Below are 27542 nucleotides of genomic sequence, written 5' to 3'. Positions count from 1 at the left end.
CACTCAATACCACAATCTGCAAACTTCTGCTCTGAGAACCGTCAACGTTTAGTTACAGTACCTCATGATTTTGTCTGGTAATGTTAAAGAGATAATTCAAAAAGATAAAATTCCTCACCCTCATATGACTTTCTTATGTGGAACATTCTGTGGAGATATTTTAAAGAATGTTTTTACTGCCTTACAAAGAAAGTAAATGGGGTCCAAACAGTGTTACTATCATTGACTATAATAAAAGTATTAAAAGCATTTTTAAAGAGGACCTATTTTGCCCTTTTACAAAGTCTTGATTTTGTTTTTGGGGTCTACTAGAATAGGTTTTCATGCTTGAATTCTAAAAAACAAAACAAAAAACCCTTTTTTTTTAAACATAATTTACATTGTTGCAGCACCTCTCTTCCCTGTCTGTCTGTATCGCTCTGTTTAGTTCTGGTCTCTATGAAGGGACGAGGCCTTCATCATGTTTGTCCACAATTTCACAAGTTGTATGGACTATGAAACTTTACTTTTCCTTTTTTGGTCACCATTAACTTTCATTGTAGGAAAAAGAGCAGCATGAACATTCTTCAAAATATCTCCTTTTGCTTTCCACAGATGAAAGAAAATCCTACAGGTTTGAAACGACATGAAAGTGAGTAAATTATAACCAAAAAAAAAAAAAAAAATCCTTTTCTGGGTAAACTAATACTTTAATGTGTTATAAGGAATCCAAAATGACGGTTCAGTTGTCGTTCCTATAATGCCAAGTGTTAGTTCGGCAAGGATTAGAGTACCTGAGAAACACAGTGAGAGAGAATCCATAATCCCTCTGTGAGAAACTCTCTTTGATTACACCCGGCAGAAACATTCACACAGCACACAAACAGGAACAATCTGCAAAGTTATCAGAGAAAAGTAGTAGAAAGAGAGGAAAAGCACTGATAAAGTAGAGAGGACTTAGGGAGTATTTTCCCTGTAGCTGCTCTGAGATGAGAGCGAGATCTGCCCTGAGAGGAATAATCTTAACAGAATGAAGATTAACCTCTGATTTCTGAGAGGCAATGACGGAGAAAACCAAGAGCCGTGAGAGAAAACGAACATTTGCGGGCACGATCTCAACGGGGAAAAAGGTAGACACGAAAAGACTGACAGGTATAAAGGGCATGGATCCGTTTAGGGCGCATATGAAGAACGATAAATGTAGGAAGATACTGAAAAAGGGAGATAGGTATTATATGTTGACAAACAATGACACAGATTAACATTTTTTTGGATGAATGTACACCACAAAAATGTACTGAAGCAAATAAAGGTCATTTTAATTTCAAGTTGACTATTGAGGGTCTCAGCTACGGGCAAAGTTACCTGACTGACAGGGTCTCTGAGGATTTAAGTCAATCACAGATGCTACACAAAAAAACGTGGCCAAGATTTTGATTCTCCATGTGGTGATGTCCATTCAGCCTTGGCCTCTCCTGAAAAAACAGCCTTCATTTAGTCAGTCCACCATTCAATAGCTTTATAAATGGGTCTGGATTAAAACGCTGAGAGAGAGAGAGAGAGAGAGGATTCAAATGTTGAGAGAGAGAGAGGATTCAAATGTTGAGAGAGAGAGAGAAAGAGTTCCAGTGAAGATGGCATGTTTGTGTTTGCCATGTTTTTAGACCACCGGTGCGCACAGAGAATGTTCATCTGGCATGGAGAGGAGTTCTCATGGCTGGCAACTTTATAAATGTGTGTGTATATGTGTGTGTGAAGCGGATTTTTAGCCTGAAAGTGAAGAGGCATTTTCACTGCTCTCCAGAACTACTGGAGCGACACTGCATAGTCTGACGGATAAATTTAAAATGGTGAGGAAAATGAGGGTGGGGAAAGAGATATAAAAGAGAGAGAGGCTATGCTTTAGGATGGAAACGTGCTTTCACTCTCAAATGCTCTCATTCTTTGCAGCGTCTAGCTCTCTCTCGCTTTTCTTCTGATTTTGTGAATCAAAATATGCTTTTCATGAAACTATTCCTAATCTACAACTATGAATGCCATCAGTGCCTAAGGAACATATAATGGTTTAAAGGGTTAATTCACCCAACAATTCTGTCATCATTTACTCACCCTCATGTCGTTCCAAACCCGCAAGACTTTCGTTCATCCTCGAAACACAGATATTTTAATGAAATCTGAGAGACTTCTGTCCCTCCATTGACAGTCCACGCAACTACCATTTTGACACTTTAAAAAGTTCATAAAGAGATCGTAAAACTTATCCATATAAACGGAGCACTTTAGCCCAAATTTTCCGAGGAACAAATTTAATTTAGATTTTTAGTCACATACAAACATTTATCAGCTCGAGCTTAACCAATGAGGTTCATTCTCGTGTGTTACGCAGCACGTTTGAGCTTCCGCAAGATCCAATGAGGTTTATTCTCATGTACAAGTACAGTTGGGCATCTGTTTATGTTTGCTAATCAAAGAAACATATAGAAACATTCACTGATCAAAGTAACGCTGATCAGAGTTTACATTTTTTGGTGTTTTTTTAACTTTAACTAATGCAGTCAATTTAACTTAAGAGAGTAACTTCTACTTCTAAAAAAAAAACGAGCATTTCAAAATGTGTAAAGCATTTAAAAGAATGTAAAACACTGCACTTACATGGCACAATAACTGAAAAATAGAGAAACACGGTGTAATGGCTAAAGGCTGATCTGATATTCGGATTATTTGTCAGGCAATTTAACTAAAGCATAAAACAACGCATTAAAAAAAGTTTTAAAATGCTGCATTTATGACACAGGAACTGAAAAATAGCAAGATGATGTAAAAGCCAAAGACTGATCTGATGCACGTGTTAGAAAACATAGAAAAACAGTAAATACAAAAAAATCAGCGTAGACAAAATGTGTAAACAAGTCATGATTGACAAGTTAAAACCTCAAATTTGATTGCAAAATGGACTGCATTTGTAGGATTATTTGAGATTAATTTGGTTAATCAGAGCATCATGTAATTTATTTTGATACATGCGTTTAATCACGCCCTCCTATTAAGACAATAATAGGACGCAGTCAGAAGTGGTTTAGGGTTTGATTTGTTTATTCTTTTTAAAGCAGATCAGGGGCTCGACCTGAAACTTGTGAACGACAAGACAAAAAAAATCGATAATGAACATCACACGCAAAAACACAATGAACAGCTGGAAGATGTGACTAGTGCAATGGGGAGTGTGATGGAGAATTGTGGTGGATTAGAAGGGTGGATTCACAGGTATGGCGGCTGGATAAATAAACGCTAAGCGGCCAGACGGACCGAATCTAGAACCAACTCCGATTTCAGAGTTCTGCGATTTTGTGGCGGTTGGGTCTAGACTGGCCTAGTGAGGCCAATATTTGGTGTCTAGTTCGGTTGTTTTCAATGAATGCTTTCCTTTATGAACCAAAAACGTGTTTGGTTCAGGTGCTCAGAACGTTTGAGTTCCACCTACGATCGCCGCTGCTTACTGGTTCTGTCCATTTCAGAATGTGATTTCTCCTTACTGGATTAAAGAGAAATAACAGGAAGGTAGGAGGAAGGTAAAAGTGATGGGGGAAAGGGGTACAGGAAAAAAGGAAGGTTCAAGGGTGTCTATCTATCTCTTAGTTCACTGCAGATTCTGGTTCAGTTCTGCTCAGGTGTGTCTCCGGGTGGTCTCTTTCCTTGGGAACAGTCGATAAACGGTGGGATCACAGACACAAACAGGTCTTCCTCTCTTCCTGCACGGAGACTTAACCCCCAGTCCTCAACTTGTCCTAGACAAAGATAAAAAGACAGAATTCTTGTTAGGAAAAAAGCGAGAGATGCAGTGGCACGTTTCCAAGGCATCTGCATGCAAATACACAAGAAAAAGAGTTAGAGGAGAAAAAGGGAGTGAATGTGTGCATATTCTTGAGAGATGAACCACAAGGCAAGCCACGGTGGAAGCAAAAAGCCCCAACACAACCAAACGTAAACATGAGGCTCTTTCTTCCCATCAATACACATCTCTCACAGGCTACTGCACCCGATAACAGGAAATAAGAATCCCTCGAGTGAGAGAAGCAGAGAGTATGGAGGAAAAAAAGGTGAGGTGGTGAAGATAGATGGGCGTTATGACTATTAAAAAAAGGAAGCAATGGTGGAGAGGTTTAGAGAGAAAACAAAACGGATTTGTCCTCATTTGAACTTCCATTAATATGAACATTAAATTGCAATTGCAACCCATTTTATGTAATCTGAGTGAAACGGGATAACGGGGAAACATCATAAAAGTACTTAAGTACATAACATACTATAAAAATAGTCCATATGACTATATGCCAAGTCTTCTGAAATCAGATGATCGATTTTGTTATATCAAAGATTTTCCATTGGCAATCTCTTAAATCTTATTCATGTTTACAATTTGCATATATAAAATTTGGCATGTCAAGAAGTGCTAGAGCAGGTTTGGTGTCATTGACGCCAAAAGTTATTGTAACAGACTGTAAAGCACCAAATTTGATATGCACATATATAAATCAGTGTTATTGTTAACTAAAACTAAAGCTGTTAAAGGGGTGGTTGAATATGATTTCACTTTTCTAACTTTATTTAGTGTGTTGCTGTTTGAGCATAAACATCTGCAAAGTTAAAACGCTCAAAGTTCAAAGCAAAGGGAGATATTTTCTTTTAAAGAAATTGCTTTTTAAGGACAACAACAAACGGCTGGCAGGGACTACAAGACATTCCTCCCGGGTTAGTGACATCACTAACCCTAAAATTTACATAAACCCCGCCCCCTGAACACAATTTAAAGATCATCAAGACAGAATATGCTAATATGACTAGAAGATAACTACACATAAGCTCCATAAATTCACCAACTAACCATTCAGAAAATTTTGTCTACATGTTGTCACTTCTTGAGTCTCTCCATCTTTCTGACTTCGGTTTGAACATAAAAGGCTAAAGGTTTTTGAAATTTCCAGTGCATGTCTGTGTGAGGTAAAAGGACACAAGTTCTTGAAGCTCTGCCCCCTGTGCCGGGAGCAGCAGCTCATCTGCATTTAAAGGAACAGACACAAAAACGGTGCGTTTTTGCTCACCCTCAAAAAGTGACAACTTTAACATTCTATATAAAAATATCTGTGGGGTATTTTGAGCTAAAACTTCACATACACACTCTAGGGACATCAAAGACTTATTTTACACCTTGTGAAAAGTGCATTATACCACCCCTTTAAAAAAAACAGCAATTGAAATTAAGATAAAAATGAAATATAAATATTATAAATATTACATTAAAATCTAAAAAGTAAAGAATTTAAATGAGTACAAGTAAAATGACCAAAAATAAAACTGAAATAAAAATTAAATAAACTAAATAGAATTATTAAAATACAATAACTAATAATAGAAATGACAAAAGCACAATACAAAACTACTACAACTTAAACTAAAATAAGAATGAAAAATGAACATATAAAAATAAATGCTACTTTAAAATATTACTAGAATAGAATAGAATATAAATAATAACAACACTGATTGAAATTGCTCAATGTGGTAATTTTATGAAGCTTTTTGTCATTTTTTTGTAGTGTGACAGCCCTTGGTCACCATTCACTTTTATTATATGAAAAAGACCAGACTAAACATCTCTTTTTGTGATCGACGAAATAAAACCATATGGCTTGCAACAATATGAGGGTGAATAAATCCCTTTAAGGCACCTCAGTGTATCTCTCTCAGGCACTCACTGCTTTTGTGAGCTCAGTATCATAATGATAAAATATGCGGAAAGTTCTAGAGTAGAGGAAAAACACTCGAACAGGTGGTGGCATGTGTCCCAAACCTCTATAGGACACAAGTTTAAGCCAGTGAAAAATACATCTTGGCACAAACAGATGCTGCAGTCACAAACTCTTCCGTACTTTTTCTGAAAGAGTGGACGACAGTTGAGAGAGAGAGAGAGAGAGAGAGAGAGAGAGAGAGAGAGAGAGAGAGAGAGAGGGAGGGTGAGGAGTGTTTGACCACGCGTTAAGAATAAGAAAGAGCGAATGAGAGATCGCTGGTGATAAAGTAGTATTCATGGTGCTTAGAGAGGAAGAGGGCGTGTGCTTTATCTCTGGACTCAGGGCACTATCGGCTCGGGGTTGTACCGCAGTCACTGCTTTACAAAGTGATAGAAGAAGGAGAAGAAGGTCACAGCCAAAATATTATCAGTCCAGCAAAGATAAACCATGGAGTAATTACGCTCACAAAGCCACAGCCATGACCGATCACTGTCGTTACCCTCTCTGCTGGTCAAGCTGTATCAGGGGAATTCACTCCTCTTTAGCTATGGTGACAACTGATTATAGAGCCACTCTATCTAGACGCTTTCAATAAGAGTTAGTTATACAAATATACAGTGCTTATGTCCGCGTTCTCTGAAAACGACAAGGATAAGATCCTGAGGGACTTCCAGATCCAGACAGACAAGCAAGGACTGGCCAACAAATCAGACATTGTGATCTACAAAAAAAAAAAAGCCAGGGATTCAAGGAGAACACAATTACATGGCATTCAAAGTAGTTCTGCGGGTGAAAGGGTGTCTAATCAAACTCTACAGAATTTTGGTCCAAATTCAATTGTTCATTGATAAAAGGTTTAGTTGAATTAAACCGATGCCAACATGGAAAGGTTGCCTGACATGCCCACATCCTCAAGAATCATGAACAAAACTATGCAAGGTAAAATATTACAGATTAAATATGGCTTCAACTTGCATATTGTTCAGCCAATGCAGCTGATGATGATACAATATTACTACATTTCAATGTGCGACTTTACTAAGATAAACATGATATAACATTTATGATAAACACATTGGTATTTAGATCACTATACTTGACATCCAATTGAAAATACAGGTCTAAAAACCAGTTGAAAACCACTGTCCTGGTTTTCAAGAAGAACAGACATGATACAGCACTGTATCCTGCACTGCTGAATCTACAGCACATGGATAGAAATTATATTTGATCAGAGTTATGAGTTTGCAGTATGCATTGAATGTAAAGATAAAAGACTGGATACCGATATAAAAACACAGCTTATTTCCATTGCGTAGTATATGTGCAAACAAAACAGCAAACAAAAAGTCTAACAGACACAAATTCAGTCATTTTTTCGATTAAAATCTCTTAAATCACATTGATACTTTGCTTATATACAGTACAAATATGATTTGTCAATAGACATTTCACTGCAGGTCTGGTTTAAAACAAAACAAAATTCCAAATTCACACACTTTGCATGGCTGCAGAGGAATAGGACTCCATCTCTCTTTCTCACACATACACACAGCACACAAGCTGTTTAGCTATTTTGTTATCTGGCTGTTATTTTTTGGTGTTTCTGTGTGACTAATAAATGCTTATTACACAGGTAAGCTCTGATCCTCACAGCAGAGTCAATAAAATCATAAAATACCTCATACCCATATTCAATTTACCAGACAACAATACTAAGAACAGGCCTGAGCACACGAACATGCATATACGCAAACACAAAAACATTAGAGATGCTAAAGAAGTTACAGGTAAATTCGGCGCATACACAACTATGAATAAAACATCTCTTTATTTACATGATGTATTCCTTAAGTGCTGCAGAATTCACAGCGCTGCATTAAACTAATACCCAAGAGGGCAACACTCTTTTGCTCTCGCTACCCAAAAACTGTGCCGTTGTAAAAATCTAATGGAAAGACCCATCTGAATATAAATTGTGTTTGCATGGAATTGCTGGAGTGTGCGGAGGAGATTTTCAGAGAGGGTCGGTCCAATTCTGCCCATTGCCATCCTTGCATTGCGGAATCGGGACCGGGGATGTTGCGGCGGTGGGGGATTGTGGGACGGTGCTATTTAAATTTCTTGTCCCCGTTTCCACTTACTTCATTTAACACACACTTAGGCCCGCACCAAGAACAGCAGCTGTCAGCTGGTATTATGGAAATTACTCTTTCGTCTGAGCCTACAATTTAGAGTGAACTTAGTGGCGCCTGTAGCCAAGCAGAAAGTGAAGAGAACGCTAGGCAAAAGTTTCGATTTGCAAATGGAGGTGTGGGTCAGGCAGAGAGTGCGTTACAGAGCTTGGAGAGGATGGCAAGGCTGTTTCACTGGATCTTAATGCTGGAGGCTAAAGAGCAGCTGTAGATGCTAATTCCTACGCTGGGGTTGCTGGGAACTGGTAGAATGCACAAAACAGAAGACATACACACTCGAATGTGTCTCAATTCACACCACTAGCACTATGGGCAAATGAGGCAAAATTTTTTGACTTGCATGAGTGATTCTTCTACAAACTATTTTACATTTATATTAAAACATTAACATTTTACATCTCAGTTGCCCTGGAATAAAGATCTCAAACTGTACACGTATTTACCATATAAATAAAAACAGTTGTATGTGTATATATGCATTTCTATGTTAGATGAAAACATACTTTTATGTTAGATGCAATTAACTGCGATTTGACAGTTAAAAATAGTAAAATTCTGTGAAATGTAACATTTCAACAGTTCTTAAACTTGGGTTAAAACAAAATTAGCAAAAATAAAACTGAATAAACATCATGTTAAGGATATTTTGGATCGGATTCAACTAAACTAAGACTATCCAGTGGTGAAAATATCAGGCATACACAAACACACACTCACATATTCACCTGTTTAGCATGGTTGACACACTGTAGGTATTGAGAGGCGATGTTGGAGCACAGCAGAGTTTTCCCAGCATTTTCTCTGTAGCACTTCAGAATCTGCCCCTGAAGGTCAGTGCACACTGGACTAATTTCATATCGCCTGTGAGAGCGAGAGAGAGAGAGAGAGAGAACACCAAAAGTTAAAAGAAGGAAGAAGGAGAGAGAGAGAGAGAGAGAGAGAGAGAGAGAGAGAGAGAGAGAGAGAGAGAGAGAGAGAGAGAGAGAGAGAGAGAGAGAGAGAGAGAGAGAGAGAGAGAGAGAGAGAGAGAGAGAGAGAGAGAGAGAGAGAGAGAGAGAGAGAGAGAGAGAGAGAGAGAGAGAGAGAGAGAGAGAGAGAGAGGACAGACAAATTTAGCAAATGAATGTGGTCATTCATCATAGTTATATTTTCCATTTTTAATAAACTGATCCTGTAGCAGTGACAAAGAGCTGTTAAATGATGTTCTTGCTGTGTTTTCACAAGTAAACATCAGATCAATCACTAGTCAATAGCAGAATTGATTTGTGCAGAATTAGTTTGCAGGATAATTGCATGTTGAATCACAGTGCAGGAGGTCTAACAAGGTGCTGATTCAAGACATACATCAGCTGTAGAGGCCGTAGACATCCTGAACAAAACACACATTTAACCTAAATGAACACACCGTATATATTTATAAACCCACACACTTAATAAACATTTGGCATTTTTAAAATGAAGAAAAAACAAAAAAATGTCCTACTTTTTAATTATTTTTGACTTTTGACGACCTTCCTAATTGTCAGATTTAGTTAACTTCTAGTGACAGTTTTACCTCTTGAGCATAGCTAAGTAAAGCCACCCGTCCAGAGTCAGACAATAGAAAGCAGTATTATTCAGTGCAGCTTAGGCTAGGTCTCCAATGTGTAGATTTCTCTGGTGGCGGGATGGTCCCTCACTGACACACACACCTGCATCTAAACCCCTCCAGCTGTCCCATGTGTCTGAGCCCAACAGTCTGCACTGATATGGACATTTTGGCAAATAAATGATATATTGTCTGATATTAGAATGCAATATCGATCTACATTTTGAGAAAATTAAACTAAACAACCATGCAACACAGATATTATTTATTTATTTTACTGAAGAATCTTTTTTCATATTCCTAGTCTACATTTCACAACTGAAGGCCTATTTTAAATTATATATAAATACATATTATACATGCCAACTTTCTTTACCAGCGAAATGGAAAATGCACACTATCAATTAAACAAATTTAATAATTAAGACTTTCTAATGCAAAATACAGTAAAACAGTAATAATGTGAAATATTATTACAATTTTCCATCTAAATATATTTTATTTATAATTTTCAGCATTATTACTCCAGTCTTTAGTGTCACATGATCCTTCAGAAATCATTCTAATATGATGATCTGCTGCTCGTAAAACATTTGAGCAATGTTGAAACCTGTTTTTTGCTGCTTAATATTTTGTGGAAATCGTGATACAAAACCATTTTTGACCGGTTGTGTATCTTCCACAAACATGACTAGTAAGATTAACCAAATTAGATTCCAACAAACAGCTTACTGTTACTTGTTTATTTATTCATATAAATAAATCAACCATAAAACTTGTAAGAAACCTTCAGTCTTTTCTATTTCCTTTTCTCTCAATGATAGAGATTTCCACATTTTAATGTAGAAACAATATCTCTATGCAACTGTAATTATATTTTGGCAGAAACTACCATGGTGATATTTAGCAAGCAACCTGTGCACTCAACTCAAGAGCGCTTTTTCAAAATGTTTTTGCAAAACACCCCAGAATATCCAAAGTTTGACCCAGACAGCATTGAGTTTCATGCTGGATTTTGCAAAACGTTGCAGATTGCTATCAACAACTCGTCTATCTCTCAAGGTCACAAAAAACAGCACATTTCCAACCAAATATCGTTCTTTGGAGAAGATACAGAGGATAGAGTGGGTCACACTGGGCATATTGACAAAGACCACCCGATTCCCATGAAATCTGAGGCCCAACGTGTCCAAAAACGAAACTTCACCTCTGTCCCCGAAGGATTAGAACACACACACAAAACTCTTCATTTGACTGGGGTGACCTTTGGGACGGCAAAAGGCAAAGCAAGGATTGGGCGGGAGGGAGATGTTATCCTGCTCTATTCAAGGAGACGCTCTTTTTAGATCAGACGCGGTTTAATCCGCGCCGTCATTCATATTAGCTGCTCTGAAGGGCAGATGAATGAAGGAGTGAATGGACGCCCGCTGTCAGTCACCACCCCAACTCTTTGGGTCCCGGAAGGACTGGGGATTCGCCCGTTCTCTTTGCTTATCCTTCGCTTTTTCTCTATCTCTCTGTCCTTTCCTCAATCCGTCCACTCAGATACACACAGCTGCTGTCTATCACACATCATCCCCCTTCTAGACAAAAATGACAATGGTAATGGTACTTTACTGGTGATGGAAAAGTATATAATTTTAAGTATGAAATAAAACCGTATGGCAGAACTGGGACATACCACAGTGTTATAAAAAAAAAAAACTATGTATGATAGTCTCCTTCAGTTCATTTATACTTGAAGTCAAAAGAGTCACAAACTCCTTTTTTATAGTTTAAGGGTTGTGAACAATATTAGCCTAAAAAGCATGATATAGAACTAGATATTTTATGTATCGCACTTTGCATGTAAACATAAGAGGCAGCTAAAAACCTTAAGATTAAATGTATAATATTTATGAATTATATATTTATAAATTAAATAAGCATACACTACCGTTTAAAAGTTTGGGGTCAGTGGGATTTAAAAAAAATAAATAAAAAATAAATAAATGTTGCTCTTTTGACATTTCTATTCATCAAATCATGCTGAAAAGAAAGTACAATATCATGGTTTCCTCAAAAATATTAGGCAGCACAACTGTTTGCTTGATTGATAAGAAATATTTCACCAAAATACAAGGACCAAATCAGCATATTAGAATGATTTCTGAAGACTTCACAATGTTACTGTTTTTACTGTATTTTCTATCAAATAACTGCGGCCTTGGTGAGCATAAGATACTTTTTTCAAAAACAATAAGAAATTCATTCTGCCCCCAAAATTGAACAGTAAAAAAACAACATGTATACTTCAGATAAAGCATATCACCATTGGCATACTACTTTCAACATATTATGATTAGGGACACACAACTCCTAATATTAAATATTATGTTACACAGAACGGATAGTATGCAAATTGGTTTTGGAGAAAAAAAACATAGGAGGGAAAAAGCTTTGCTGTTTGCTGCCAATGGCATTATGGGTAAAATATCCACACATCAACACAGCTGAATGGCACCTTCACCATCTCTCTTTCTATCTCCCATTCTCTCCCTCGCAACCCACAGATCGGGCGTCAAAAAGCAGGACAGCTCTATGATATCATGGGCGTGTATATATTTATTTATGTCCGCGTGTAAATCCCTCCATCCAGCTGAAATGGTTTTTGGAAGAAAAGAAGTAGATGTGGGTCATAAATCACAGTGAGCAGGCGCTCGGATGACTGTGACACCGAGGGCTGAGAGAGACACACAGATATGAGATGCTTTATCACAGGAGGAGCGAGAAAGAGAGAGCTTCTGAATGAAAGACAGAGAAAAGAGGAGAAAGGACAGAAAGAAACTGTGCTCTAAATTATCCCATGGTTCTACAACCTTCCCTTTAACCTACACTAGCACATGAAGGACTTCCTATAGGTGTGCTGGTCTGTAGGGGATTTACTAGGGAAAAAACCATTCGGGCACAGTAGCGCAGGGAGAAACGGCAGACGAAAGGCACAAAGACACCCTCTTCCTACTGCATTCCGCTTGTTAAAATACCAGCACACATTTCTCAAACAGTCTTAATTCTCTCAAATCAAGACTAATGAAATATCGGTCCACCGGCGCTGCGTATTTAACTCCAGTGTTTTACAGTCGGCTCGGATGAACTGAGACGTCTCTCTCTTAACAGACATGTGACTATCCGTCATCATTATGAGCACTCGCAGTCTAGCGGGGTGAAGAGGTTAAGCGTCCACTTCTGGAAAAAACACATGTATGTTCATTTAGGAGCTGACGGCGTGTGTGACAGGGCAGACAGAAATCAAAACAAATGAAGCAGTTACGAAGAAAAATGATAAGCACTCATTTTCGGCGTTTTTAAAACATGATCCATCAGTTGCGAGAGGGAAGAGGAGACGCCACGGACTCCGAAACGAACTCGCATCGTCCCATTACCTGTCGGGCTGGAAAGAAAGAGGGGGGAGGTCAGTGGAGAGGGTGAGCAGAGGTCAGATACCAGGGTGAGAAAGGCAAGGAAAGACAAAACACAACGATGAAGGAGTTGGATGAATGATTTATAGGTAAAGATGTAACAGAGCTAAGAGCGGTCCTCAGTCTGGAGACACACTTTCAAGATGATGAGGGTTTGATAACCTGTGACAGCACCAGTCATAACTGTGTGTGTGGAGCTCCTCTTGTTGAGTGAGAAGGCCATTTACTCCGCATTGATATTCTTTGCTGTTCAGCCGTCGACTGACCTCTTTTAAAACAGAATACTTAGCTTAAATATTATGGCTTGTCTACTGCCGTTCACTTATATTTCACAGTAATAGCTATAATTGTGTTCTCTGAGACAGGTCAAGCTGTGCTTCAATAGGCAGTCAAACTTCATGGCCTTTTAAGAGGAGTTATTTCTTCTAAAGAGCAGACTATTATAGTCAGAGATCTCGCTGTGGATTATGGGGCTTTTCCAAGGAGACGTGAGAAATACCAACACACAGTCTCAAAATAACCTCTATATGCAAATGAAGGTGCTAGGGATCCAAGATATATTGGTACTGTATTGGATATCAACTGATATTAGAACTTCAATGCTCATTTCCTGTGTTTTAATTAAGATTCCATTGCTGTCTTTTAACACTCACTGAAAGTTACATAATTTAATAATGCCACCAAATGTAATTTTTGGAAAACATTGTACAAAATATACATAATTATAATGTAATATTTAATAATAATAAAAATAATTTATTATGAAATAAAAATATTCACTTATAGCATTCAAAACAATTGATTTTACTAAGTAGTTTTATTTATGAATAAAAACTATTATAATATCAGAATTTTTTATTTTTTTTTGAAAATGTAAAAATGTATTATTACATAACACTAAATTCACAAGTTTCAACCTATACTTGGACTGTTTTTCAATTCCAAGAACGCAAAGAACGGTCTCTAGGTCTTTATCACTTTATTAAAATTAAGCAAAACAAAATATTACAAATGTTTTCTTTCACGAGGCATCAATCTTTTAAGTGAGGGCTAGAGGTTTAAAGCTTACAGGCTTCCGTACATCGTCCTCTCGCAGCGTCTTCTTGAATTTCTAACGGTTTGATTCTCTCAAGTCTGCATTCGATGCATCCTCAATATCAAGAACACATCCGGGTACTTTCATGCATCCTCTGTACTTGTGTTCTTGAGTACTGGAATTGAACTTCGACGGTTGATGATGTACGAGAACACAAGATCACTTAAGAACACACATTGAGAAATGGCTTTAGTTTAACTATTCATGAAAAGCAGACTGATAGTGATGTGAAAATGTGGCGTAGTGCATTGGAACACTAATTCCAACAAGTGCACTTTGACCTGAACAGGACTCGTTAATGGGCGACTAAACTGGGTGAGCAGAGACATTTAAACCCATTTAGAGAACAGAAGATAGCAGAACATAGGGAGAGGTCAACACTGTGAAACTGCTTTGATGTGACAGAGTTCGGTAACACCCTGGGGACACAAGACAAACAAACAGAGTGCATGCTTAAACACAGCATCACAGGGATGAGGCAAAGGTCAGCACTGACAGGTGGCTGAATACAACATCCCATTCTTCCAGTCAAGCATTTATCTGTAATTCAACCAGCATCCATGGCCGCATAGCTCAACAGGCTGTGTGTGTGCATAAATGTGTGGAAGAGCCGCTTCATATGTGTGTGTGAGCAGACAAGCATTGAATGCATGCATTTGTGCATGTATTCTTCAGCATCCTCTGATGCTTAATTATTTCTAATTCCAACCTGCTCCTAACCTCTACTTTTAACTGTCTAACCTCAAACTTAACATCTTAATCTTCACTTAAACTTAAACCCTATCCTTTAATTCTAAATCATAAACATTACTTGCACCAATTTTCCAAGTCTAAATTCCCAACCTTAAACCATAACCATATCAGAAAACCAACAGAAATGTCATTCCAAACCCACCCCTAAAAGTTCAGTTCACCATGTCATCACTGTATTGCTTGGTTTCTCAAAGGTGTTTTGAGTTCTGTTTGGCCTAGAGGCGGTTATGAACGTCACTACCATGTTGACATCCAATCAGTTTCTATTAAAGCTGCATGATTCTCCCATGATTCTATCCCAACAAAATAACGCAGTTTACTAGCTGTTCTGACAAAATGTTAATTGCTGCAATTTATTTAAAATTATTAATTAATCTGAATTAATTATTTTAAAAATAAATGGTTTGAATAAATTATTCACTGACTTACTCATAAATACTTCACTTGTTTCATTACTGGATGAATCAGAATTTTTGAACGAATCTTTTGAATGAATGATTCAATGACAAATACTTTTTTGAACAGTTGCTTGTCGCCACCTACTGGTGTAATGATGTAATTATACAGTCGTTACTTAAAGTGTCAAGTTTCTTTCAAAAGGTGATTAACTCTATTTTGATCGCTACCTTAGAGATCAGCATTTATATCTGGATTATAAACTTTTATCCCATTACTTCTGTGAAAATCTTTCGATCGAGAAAACGTTTGAGTCGAGAAAATGATTTACAATGAGAAAATGACTTAAGGATTAATCGTGCAGCTCTAGTTTCTATAATATTTCATCCCCTAAAATATTTACTTTTTAATATAAATATATATTCTCAAAGCTGAACAATCACAGATGTTATTCACACATCATATAATATTGTCCCTCCCTGTACATGGTCAGAGAAATACATAGGATTTTTTTTTAAACTTCTCCATTGTTTGTGTTGTTTATCTAGTCACTCCACACTTACATAAACAGAACATTTCTCAACTTGCCATGTTGCTAGACACAATCTGTCATCAACGGCTGCTGACTCATGTCTCAGAAGTCACCAATGAGGATAGGCCTGGGTGTCGATCAAGGAACATGCTTTACATGGGTAAATCGGATGTTATTATACAGATGTAAAGGCATTGCAACAAATATTACAACACCCCTTTGTTATTCATGGAATAAGGTAAATTAAAATAAATCATGTTAAATCAAATAGGCATTTTATTTTACAGATGTGCAAACATCCAAAAGTAATTAGACCATTTGACCTCAGACTGATTTTTCCAGAAGTCAAACCCACAAGCACATCTAAAGCTTTCAGCTACTGAGAGAATAAAGATGTCGAAGAGACGATCATTTACAACTTCAAGTAAAAGATTATCATTTCAAACTCATGTTAATTCCATCAATTATGCAGATTTGGACCTCCATCTCCAGGGCAGTTTCAACTTTCAGGAAATCAAAAGGCTCAGACAAAATATACTTAATTCTTTTTACTCAACCCAATTCCTGATAGGATCTTATCGCCTGTTTTCCCTTTAGAGGGGAGATATGTTTGGAATATCCATTTGGGAAAAGCAATACAGATAGACTTGTTTCTAATGTACAACCTAAACACACACACACATACACACACACCTGTGGCCCATCATTCATATAATACAGAGACTTTTATGTTTCCTTTCTTCTTTCTCACGCACATGCAGTTAAACCTCATTATTCTCGCAGTCAGTAAAGCTGCGTCTTTCCTCGTGAAACATCAGACCTTGAAGACATTTCATTATATACAAAAAAGCCCTCTCACACACGCTTTTCCCTCCACTCCGTAATCCAATCACAGCGTTGCTAATGCACCTCTCTAATGCAATCAGCCAATCACAGCATCCACTGTTGCCCCGCTGGTCACATGACACCCCAGTCCAGGCCTGTGCGAAGAACCATGTCAGGCTAATGCTATTTTAATGCATTTCTTAATGCAATTTAGCATTAGCCGCGCAACCTCCCCCCTCCCGACTCCGATCCTGTCCCACTGGACACCACAAATCAATTTCTGACATTTCTAAAGAGACGATGATCCCTGTGTTGGCACTGAGGAAGAGGGATAATGACAGCCTAATGCGATTTGTGAGCGCAGGCTAGCCCTGAAACAGGCTGGCCTTCATTCACTTCCCCTTTACCAACATGCATTACTATTGGGGCTAATAGGCCACATTAAGACATATGGAGCCAAAATGTCCTATAATTGTAGGGCTCTTCAGTTACATGTTTCCAGCTACAGTAGCCTAATGGTCAAGATTTCACATTCATGACAAGACTTTATCGAAGTTTGTCAGAATAGATGATGGAAACATCTTAAGTGTGTTTCCGGATGAAGTAGTGAAGCATGATTGCATATATTTTTTGTAGATTCAAAGGGATAGTTTGACCAAATTCTGTTCATCATTTACTCACCCTCATGTGTTTCTTTTTACACCCGTAGGACTTTCCTTCTACCGTAAAACACAAAAGGAGTCATTTTATAGCAAGATATTCTCCATATACTGGAAGTTAATGATGTCAAGCAAGATTTTCAGTTAATAACACCTTCAATTTTGCTCTGTTACAAGGCTTTCGCATGGCTTCAGAAAAATATAGCGCATGACTCATATAGGCTACTTTTATAATGGTGCCCCTGGTCTTCATTGGCTTTCTTTGTATGGAAGTGAGCAGCTTGGACATTCTCTAAACAAATATGTTTAAAAAAATATGAGGGCGAGTAAATAATGCTAGAACAAATGCTCATTGTGAAATATGCAATGCAGCTAAGGAGCTACCCAGCATCAGTGTGTGCTCACATTTGCATCTTACTTACACAATGTATCGTGTCTGAAAAGGCAGGATATAAACTGTATTAATGTTGGACTTTAAGCTGATGAACGCCATGGTGTGTAATTCTGAACTCACTTGAACTTAGCGTTGACCTCGTCTGCTGCCTTGTGATAGTTCTCATTTGACACCTTGTAGAACTGGCCACTCTGAGGAAGAGAGAGAGTGAAAATGTGTGTCAAAATAAAATATTTACAGAAAATCACTTTGCTTTTCAGAATTAAAATCTATGTGTATTCCTAATCCTTTTGCTGTCTCCCGCAGTATGAATAGATGAAGGGGAACATTTAATATAGACGTAAAAAGCTCCCAATAACACAAATGTTCAAAACAGAGCAGGTCCAACCCAACTGAGTCTCCACCTTTCTGTGCTTCCAGTACAAAAGAAGGACAAAAAAATTGATTGAAATATAATTTTAAGCATTTTTTTGTTGTCTGGCGTGCAGCACAAAGAGTTCTGCTGGCTTTTAGATTTCAAAGAAGGGAGGAAATCAAAGAAAAAGTGTCATCAAAGATGAAAAGGTCATCACACTAACAGATGATGGCAATCTAAAAACTTATGAGGATCTTAGTGAAGTGTGTCAAGAGTAGGTGGGTAAAAATGAATGTTCCTTACAACCTGGAATGGACCTTGATAAACCGTTCAGGTCGGCGATTCGAAAAGATAACTGACATTTAGAAGAAAATGGGCCGAATGTCAGATGGACGACTGAATTTGAGGATGGGACAACAAATACTTGCTCAAGCTACATCCATAAAGAGAGCTCTCAATCACAGCGAGACAGGTTCATCTCGCATTCACTGTCTCGCACACACAATCAATACAAATGAAAGACAACAACCATGAGGATCAATAATTATATCTTAGGCTTTTAGTGAAGCTACTGTATGGCTTCTGATAGACTGCATGTGAAGTAGAAGCCATTTGTCTAGTGGCTATAAGAAATGTGGCACTAGAGTCTAAAATCAGCTTCCCGTCAAACCTACCAATTGCTGGTAGATAAGCAATTTGCATACCATAAATTGTATGTGTGCGTGATATAATATTCAACTAAAATAAGAAATCCAACTAAAATATAATTAAATTAAATTTCCAATAGTTAAAAAATAGTTACCAGCTAATGGTTTTATTTACTTGCTAAGGAAAGATTTTCAGATTTGGTGCTTGGCAAATTTGACTTTGGTCGCTGCATGGTACTATTACACTGTGGGACCTACTGTAGGAAGCTGAAGGGCTGACTCACACACTTGTAAAGTTCCAAAATAATGTTTTATTTCCCCGAGTAAACGAGCCTGCCATCAAGCCTATTATTGGAACAACAGCATTGAGAGTTAAAGACGGCATCAGGTACGAACTTGACTCTGAGGGGCCTGGTAAAAGGGAACAACAGCAGTGATTTTAAGAGCATGTTGTGATGATGCTGATCTGATGGGAGAAGTCAGCACTAATGAGGGATACACACGAAGAAGTCGCTGGCCTGCAGAGACACTGATTACATGAAAATTCGGACCTCCACACACACACGCTCTAAAACCCCATGACCTGATTGGCGGTGTAATTTGGGAGGTCTTACTTTTCCCTTGATTAAAGAGAGAATGGAATAGGTGCTGATTTTGATTTCAGAGTTGGGCCACACTGATTTAGAGGCCCCTCCATCAATCTGAGAGCGTACGTTTACCACCCACATACTCTTTCACGAAACCCTAAACCCTCATCTTCATTCGTCATGGCTAGAGTATCAGATTATGATTACAAAACTAGATATTTCACATCTTAATCATTATTTTTAAAAAAAGTTGTATTTCATATTTTATATTTTTATATTTATATTTCATAAATATTAACGTTTTGAGAACTTGCACCACATGACATTTTACAACATGAACTAACCTTGCCTAACCTTTCATGAAAATACCAAATAATCGGATATTTTAAGAGGCATGTTGACCTTAACACAGTCATGAGGGTCTGCAGGAGTCATCTCTGATGAGTTGCATTAGTAAGCCCACAAGACTTTTTTGGTCACGCCACATGACTTGATTTTGCTTTTAATTTTAAAACACTTTTGACTGTTGGACTTCTTGACTTGGTCAGACCACATGACTTTGCAGACAAACGTGCAGACTTTACTATTACCTAAATATTTTAGAGGGAACAAATCTGTCTGCAAAATCAAAGCCTCTCTATGGTTAAAACACTTGTCTGTTGGACCACATGACTTTGTTGGTCGCACCACAATTTATTTCTTGTTTTATTTATTTCTTATAAATATATAAAAAAACACTTTTGTTTGTTGGTTGCAAAATCAAAGTCATGTGGTCTAAGTTATTATAGAGAGGCTTTGATTTTGCAAAAGTGTTTTATTATTCTTTCATCATATAAATTTATTGCACAAAGTCATGTGGTGAGACCAACAAAGCCACTTGCTCCAAACAGACAAGTGTTTTAATAATAAAACATGTTTTGTCTGCAAAATCAAAGTCATGTGGTGTGACCAATAAATTCAACTAACTTATCATAGAGAGGTTTTGATTTTGCAGAAAAAAATGTTTTATTTCTTCTTATGTATATTTAAGAAATAATAATAAAAAAATCTTTGCCTGCAATATCAAACTCGAGTTGCGATTGACAAAGTCATGAGGTCCAACAGACAAAACTGTTTTAATATTAAAACTCTTTTGTTTGCCAAATTAAAGTCATGTGGTCTCACTAACAAATCATAGAGGACCTACATATGACATGCATGCATAGTGTATGTCATATGACCTACATATGACATACATACACAGTATATATACGATGTTATAATGTTGCAGTTGTATCAACCCTAACATTTTTTTTCGAGGTTTCATTCCTTTCCTTAACAAGCACCACTAAAAAAACTCCAGTTCTTTACCTGTTCCACACAGCAGCTGTGAAGCACTCTCTCACTTTCTGTTTACAGGCATCTTAAAATAAAACTTTATTTAATCCGATGCACACAGGGGTGTTATGAACTAATGAAAGAATCTCTTAAAATCTCCTACTTCTGCCACTGACGGCACATATAGGTGGTGTTTTGAGAAACAACCCCATGTTCAAATTAAATATCGCAGGCTTTATAATGAGAGATCTGAGCAGTGGTGCAGTAATCAGCAGGCTGCGTTATCTCTCACAGACCAGAGAGGATGTGGAGGGAAACCCCCGCTGAGACGGCCATTATGGCTCAACAGCACGGCAGCCATATTGGCTCCGCAGCGCACAGGTGGAGGCGCGAGACTGCGCTTTAACAAATCAAAGCTAGCAACTGCAAACAGGGAAGGAAAGCAGAACAGAGGCCTGTGGAGTCAATCCTTCCGTCGCTGCCTCTTACTGCGGGAGACTGTGAAACAAAACAGACGAGTGGAAATGTCCCAAATAAGCACAAATGCTGTAGCTTAAAATGGCAAAAACCTTCGGTCCAAGCATGGAAAACATTTTTAGAGTGACATATTGGAGACATTTTATGACTCATACAGAACACCATATGGGGTTGGAATGACAAGATTGTGAGCAAATGATAAGAAATGTTGAACTATTCCAATTTTACTATGCTTGTGGCTGGAAGTAAAAACAAGGGGACATGACTGTGAGTGCAAAGCTCAAGCTGTGTCTCTTGCCTAGATAAAACTCTGCTAATTAAATTAACGAGGCTTCGTGCAGAGACAGACACTGTCCCTTTCCAGTGTTTCGTCTGCAGGGAGGAAGAGATAATGACCACACATTGATCTAAAATAAAACAACTCACATTCTTCACTTAACAATGATGTCAGAAGCACAGAAAACAGAAAGAGAGAGAGTTTTACATGCAGAGATTAGCTATTTACATTGAAGCATCACTACGGGTTACTACGACTACATCATATAGTGTTGCTAGGTAACAGCCCCCCGAGAGTCAAAGCCTTGAATGGAATTCAAGCAAAAGTGTCGCTACATCATGTGATAAAAAAAGATAAGAAGTTTTCTTTTGGACACAATTTCAGACAGAGTTGTGCTCTTGAAAATCTGACTCCGCACCCTCAAAATTAGGGTTGAGAATTGAGAACTGGTTCTGATTTAGAACCGGTTTCATTAAAATAATAATAATAATAAATATATAAAACAAATAAAAATAAACGGGCAAATAAGTAAATAAATACTGTTATCTGGTTGTCCAATGAATGGCAGATGGGGAGATCCCATTAATCAATCAATTGTTAATTATTATTATCAATATAATAATAACAATATAAGTTATTATTATTCAATACAATTTATGAATCATTCAATTACACATCAATAATTATTTTTGCAATCTCAGAGCACACACCTCCCCACCAGATTCATGTTCTGTAGAGTTTTTTTTTTTTTTTTTTTTGTAATTTTTTTTTATTGAATCTAAGAGATATTTTACAATACATTACTCAAAAAAATTGTTAGTTTAGTATTGTGTTCATTTAGTGTTAGTTTAGTATTTTTGGGCAGTTGCATCTTAAAAAAAAATGATAACAGAATCATTAATTTAATTATAAAGAGACTGGGAATGGCGAGACGGGATTAGAACAGAACAGAATAGCTTACAATTCCCAACTCTTGTTACCAGTTTGCACCTGACTGACAGGTGCAATGCACTTTGGGAATTTTATCACTAAGCCTGACTGGCTTGGTAAGCGATCAATGTCATTATGCTTTTCTTACACATTATCAAGCCAGATCATAAGAATGTCTAATTATGAGCAAGCTAACATCCATTCCAAGCCACTGCATTTAAGTGCCTTTGAGGTCATTTAAATTCCATTGATCAGGCTCAAATCACTGTATTAGCAGCTTTCTTCAACACCTCAGACTTTCCACTGTTATCATGGAGCATTAGGAAAAAGACACAAAACTTCTGATAACGCAATTGAGTAGAAAAAAAGAAGAAAAGAAATGGTGAAAAAAGAGGAGAGCGGTCAGTTGAAATATGAGATTGTTTTACAGAGTGAAAATCTGAGGCGAATATATACGTGCGGTTCATATATAGATATTGTTTCAGAGGCAATTTGAGTGGCCACAGCAATAAGAAGGCTGGAGGTGGCAGTCGTCTCAGAGCTGTGACGGGCTGTCACACGCAGGCCACTGATAAACGAGCAAACTGAATTGAAAGAGACATGTAATATATATCAGCGTTTTATTCTCTTCTCTCTCTGTATCTCTCATTCACTCTTTTTTATTTTTCGTAGCTGGTATTGTTAGAGACCAAAGGCTAGGGAAAACCACAATCCTGTGGTTCTCAAAATGATGTGCGACACTGACATTTATATATAGCCGCATTCTCTCTTTTATTGTTACACAGAAGATTAAAATGAACCTCCTGGTAGCTCATTTTCACGTAATTACAATGAACGGAGATTTCAAGCTTCAAAAAGGAAGCATACATACATATATACACACACATATACACACATACATACATACATACATATACACACACACACACACCACTATACAGCTCTGGAAAAAATGAAGAGACCACTGCAAAATTATCATTTTCTCTGGTTTTACTATTTATAGATATGTGTTTGGGTAAAATTAACATTTTTGTTTTATTCTATAAACTACTGACAACATTTCTCCCAAATTCCAAATAAAAATATTGTCATTTAGAGCATTTATTTGCAGAAAATGACAACTGGTCAAAATAACAAAAAAGATGCAGTGTTGTCAGACCTCGAATAATGGAAAGAAAATATGTTCATATTCATTATTAAACAACACAATACTAATGTTTTAACTTAGGAAGAGTTCAGAAATCAATATTGGATGGAATAACCCTGGTTTTCAATCACAGCTTTCATGCATCTTGGCATGCTCTCCACCAGTCTTTCACATTGATGTTGGGTGACTTTATGCCACTCCTGGTGCAAACATTCAAGCAGCTCGGCTTTGTTTGATGGCTTGTGACCATCCATCTTCCTCTTGATCACTTTCCAGAGGTTTTCAATGGGGTTCAGGTCTGGAGATTGGGCTGGCCATGACAGGGTCTCAATCTGGTGGTCCTCCATCCACACCTTGATTGAACTGGCTGTGTGGCATGGAGCATTGTCCTGCTGGAAAAAACAATCCTCAGAGTTGGGGAACATTGTCAGAGCAGAAGGAAGCAAGTGTTCTTCCAGGACAACCTTGTACGTGGCTTGATTCATGTGTCCTTCACAAATACAAACATGCCCGATTCCAGCCTTGCTGAAGCACCCCCAGATCATTGTCCTGGAAGAACACTTGCTTCCTTCTGCTCTGACAATGTTCCCCAACTCTGAGGATTGTTTTTTTCCAGCAGGACAATGCTTCATGCCACACAGCCAGGTCAATCAAGGTGTGGATGGAGGACCACCAGATTGAGACCCTGTCATGGCCAGCCCAATCTCCAGACCTGAACCCCATTGAAAAACTCTGGAAAGTGATCAAGAGGAAGATGGATGGTCACAAGCAATCAAACAAAGCCGAGCTGCTTGAATGTTTGCACCAGGAGTGGCATAAAGTCACCCAACATCAATGTGAAAGACTGGTGGAGAGCATGCCAAGACGCATGAAAGCTGTGATTGAAAATCGAATTATTCCATCAAATATTGATTTCTGAACTCTTCCTAAGTTAAAACATTAGTATTGTGTTGTTTAAAAATGAATATGAACTTATCAGATGTTTTCTGTAAATAAATGCTCTAAATGACAATATTTTTATTTGGAATTTGGGAGAAATGTTGTCAGTAGTTTATAGAATAAAACAAAAATATTAATTTTGCCCAAACACATATCTATAAATAGTAAAACCAGAGAAAATGATAATTTTGCAGTGGTCTCTTAATTTTTTCCAGAGCTGTATATGAATAATGCGATTACACATACTTATTTTTGCTAGGAAAATTATCAATATTATTATTACATAAGTATTTCATAATTTTATGAAATATACAAAATATAATTATGTAAATATACAATATTTTTATTTAATAAAATATTTTATTCTAAATATGTACTATTGTTATTGTTATTATTATTATTATTATTATCATTATTTATTGCATATACTGTATATGTTCCCTACTCTTTTCTATGCCACTGTCTTGTATTTAAGATGTCTAACCAACAAATCATGATTCACAAACCAACTGGGCTCAGACACACTAGTGTTCAGCTGAGTCTCTCAGAAGGGGTGAGGTCTGTGTATGTGTTTGTGTACATGTTGACACAGTGCCGGGAATATTGAACAGAGCTCGATAAGTGATTGATGAAGCTGCGAGTGATCAATAACGCCTCCGCATGCAGAGCTGAAATGGCGTGAAAGCTGTCCTTGTAAAGAGACAGAGAAACTGCGGTGTGCAAGATCAGCTAGATTCATGGACACAGTATCTAATCACAGTAAGTCTAATCACGGACTTAATGGAGCTTTAAAAGAATATTCTGGGTTATTTTCTATGGACTGCATTTGTGGCATGCTGTCGATAACCACAGACTTGTCCTTTATAGTGTGCAAACTAACAAAAAAAAGCAGTTACAGTAAATCACTCATTACAGAAGCTTTCAAGTAGAGACCTGATGCAACAGAGTGTGGCGTGGGACAAGATTTGATGGGCGAGTGCGGGTTCAGGAAGTAAGACACTCGTGTGTGCATGTTTGCATTCTGGAGAGCATCAAAGGTTTCTATTTACAACATGCTTTTGCAGCGTTGAGCAATGTAGACAATCACAAATGTATCTGTTGATATCTTGAGCGCAATGGCCAATCAGAGGTATTTAATTTAGAATCCACCCAGTTGATGGGCCTCATTGACTTTCATAGTAAAGTATTATTTTTTTTATTTTTTTTTATTTTTTACATACTATGGATTGGAAGTCAATGGGGTCCATCAACTGTTTGGTTACCCATATTCTTCAAAATATATTTTGTGTTCAGCAGAAGAAAGAAACACATACAGGTTTGGAACGACATAAGGGTGAGTAAATGATGACAGAATTTTCATTTTTGGGTGAACTATCCCTTTAACAGTGGTTTGTGAATGTATGCTTTAATAACAAATAATTTACCAAGAGCGTTTAGGCTGGGATGCGTAGGTTGTGTCTAGACGGCCTAAACTATTTCATGGAAATTTCACAGATGTACTGAAAAAAACATATGTATACTTTTACCTAAAGTGCTAGCTATCAAACTAGCCTTAGTAAGATGAAAGATTCAGCCATTTAATTCCATAAAATTAATTAGTTTTGCTAATGCTAAAGTATGTGAATTGCAGGTGAGTTGAAAAAGCACAAAGAGATGGTTACAGAGGGCTAAACCTTTGAAACACCTATGGACACACACAACCTACACTTTTAAAATGGGTCAACACTAGATATCTACCATTTTTGCACACACTTTCACACCCCCTTCTGGGAGCTCAGTACGTGTACGTCCTTTGAGGGTGAAGAATCTGAGGTGAGGGAATGTGGACGCCTCCCATCCCAGAGGCTCAGAGGAGGATCTGACCATGAGCTGCAGGAGGGTGTCAGTTTAAGGACACAACAAATGAGTGAGCAAGGTTGCAGAGAGGTTTCAGCTGCACATTGCAGATCAAGACAACCTGCCTCACCATGGTATTGTAAAGCAAGACAGCCTGTCTCACCTCTGCCTCTATAACACAGAAGAGTCTGACTCACAATCTGCCTCTATAGCTCAGGACAGCTGCACCGCGCATTAGTGAGTTACTGTTGAGAATTACGGTTATCGTATTCGATAATATCGTTAATAATAATGTAGTGCTTTAGCGTTCATCACTATATATTCAGGAACTGTGGATAATGTAACTTCAAATGTATAGTTCATACCCTTTCCTTCAGCTTGGCCACTTGCTCTCTGTAGAAGGCGTCCTGCTTCCGGAGCTCTTTGTCTCTCTCCTCCAACTGTCTAGCCTGTGGAGAACACACACATACACAACTGCATTCAATATAACATCACACAGAGTTTCTAGTATCAGCAGACAGCAAAATGAAATGCTTGGCAGGATGTTCATGCTGATCTTTTCCATACAATGATAGTAAGTGGGCAGTCAAGCTCCAAAAATGACAAAAAGCACCCTAGAAATAACATAACAATTGGCAATATGACTTGTTCGCTATATTCGAAGCTTCTGAAGTAATTTGATAGCTTTATATAAAGAATAGAAATAAATGTAATAAATAATAATAATAATAAATGTTATTTATCTTCCACCTTTCTTAAACTCAAAAAGGCTACAAACATAATGCATAAAAATGAGCAAAAATAATACATGGTACATAAATACTACTACTACTACTAATAATAATATTAAATATTACTAAAAGTATATACTATAATATTTTATTTTATAATATTATTCATATTTGTTATTCAAATATTTCATAAAAATAAAGTTTTGAGCAATTTCTTAAAACAATTAAAAGTAGAAGCATTAAGCTGAACACATCACATTTGAATATGCAAACCTACTTGACTAGAAGTGAAATATGACTTAAATCTTGGTCTTTTCCTCACAAAAAACAAAACAAAACAAAAAACTATAGCATATTACAGCACATCGGTCATATTGAGCACTTTCATGGTGCTTTAAAGGGGTCCTATTAAGCTCTTTTACAAAGTCTTGATTTTGTTTTTGGGGTGTACTAGAATATGTTTTCATGCTTGATTGTTAAAAAAACGTATAATTTTTCACATATTTTACATTATTACAGCACCTCTCTCCCCAGTCTGGCTCGAATACGCCGATTTAGATGAAGCAACTCCTTCTGAAATACCAAATGTGCTGTGATTGGTTAGCTGGCCCAGTGTGTTGTGATTGGCACCACGT

General features: G+C 37.4%; 1 protein-coding gene across 6 annotated transcripts in view; it reads right to left on the bottom strand.

Annotated features, from left to right (window-relative positions):
- Positions 1–3054: 3054 nt before the first annotated feature.
- Positions 3055–27542, bottom strand: part of chchd3a (coiled-coil-helix-coiled-coil-helix domain containing 3a) — a 67588-nt gene continuing 43100 nt past the window's right edge. For all 6 annotated transcript variants that reach the window (XM_084110887.1, XM_084110888.1, XM_084110890.1 and 3 more), the window contains 4 exons: positions 26542–26625; positions 17785–17855; positions 8689–8824; positions 3055–3764 (listed from right to left, as the gene is read on the bottom strand). In XM_084110887.1, coding sequence (XP_083967013.1) covers positions 3741–3764; positions 8689–8824; positions 17785–17855; positions 26542–26625 — 315 coding nt within the window. In that variant the 3' untranslated portion in view covers positions 3055–3740. The remainder of the gene's footprint in view (positions 3765–8688; positions 8825–17784; positions 17856–26541; positions 26626–27542) is intronic.

Source organism: Abramis brama (genome assembly GCF_963993115.1).
Source record: "Abramis brama genome assembly, chromosome: 4".
Lineage (NCBI taxonomy): Eukaryota > Metazoa > Chordata > Actinopteri > Cypriniformes > Leuciscidae > Abramis > Abramis brama.
The sequence above is the reverse complement of the archived record's forward strand: the minus strand, read 5'-3'. Positions and strand labels throughout refer to the sequence as shown.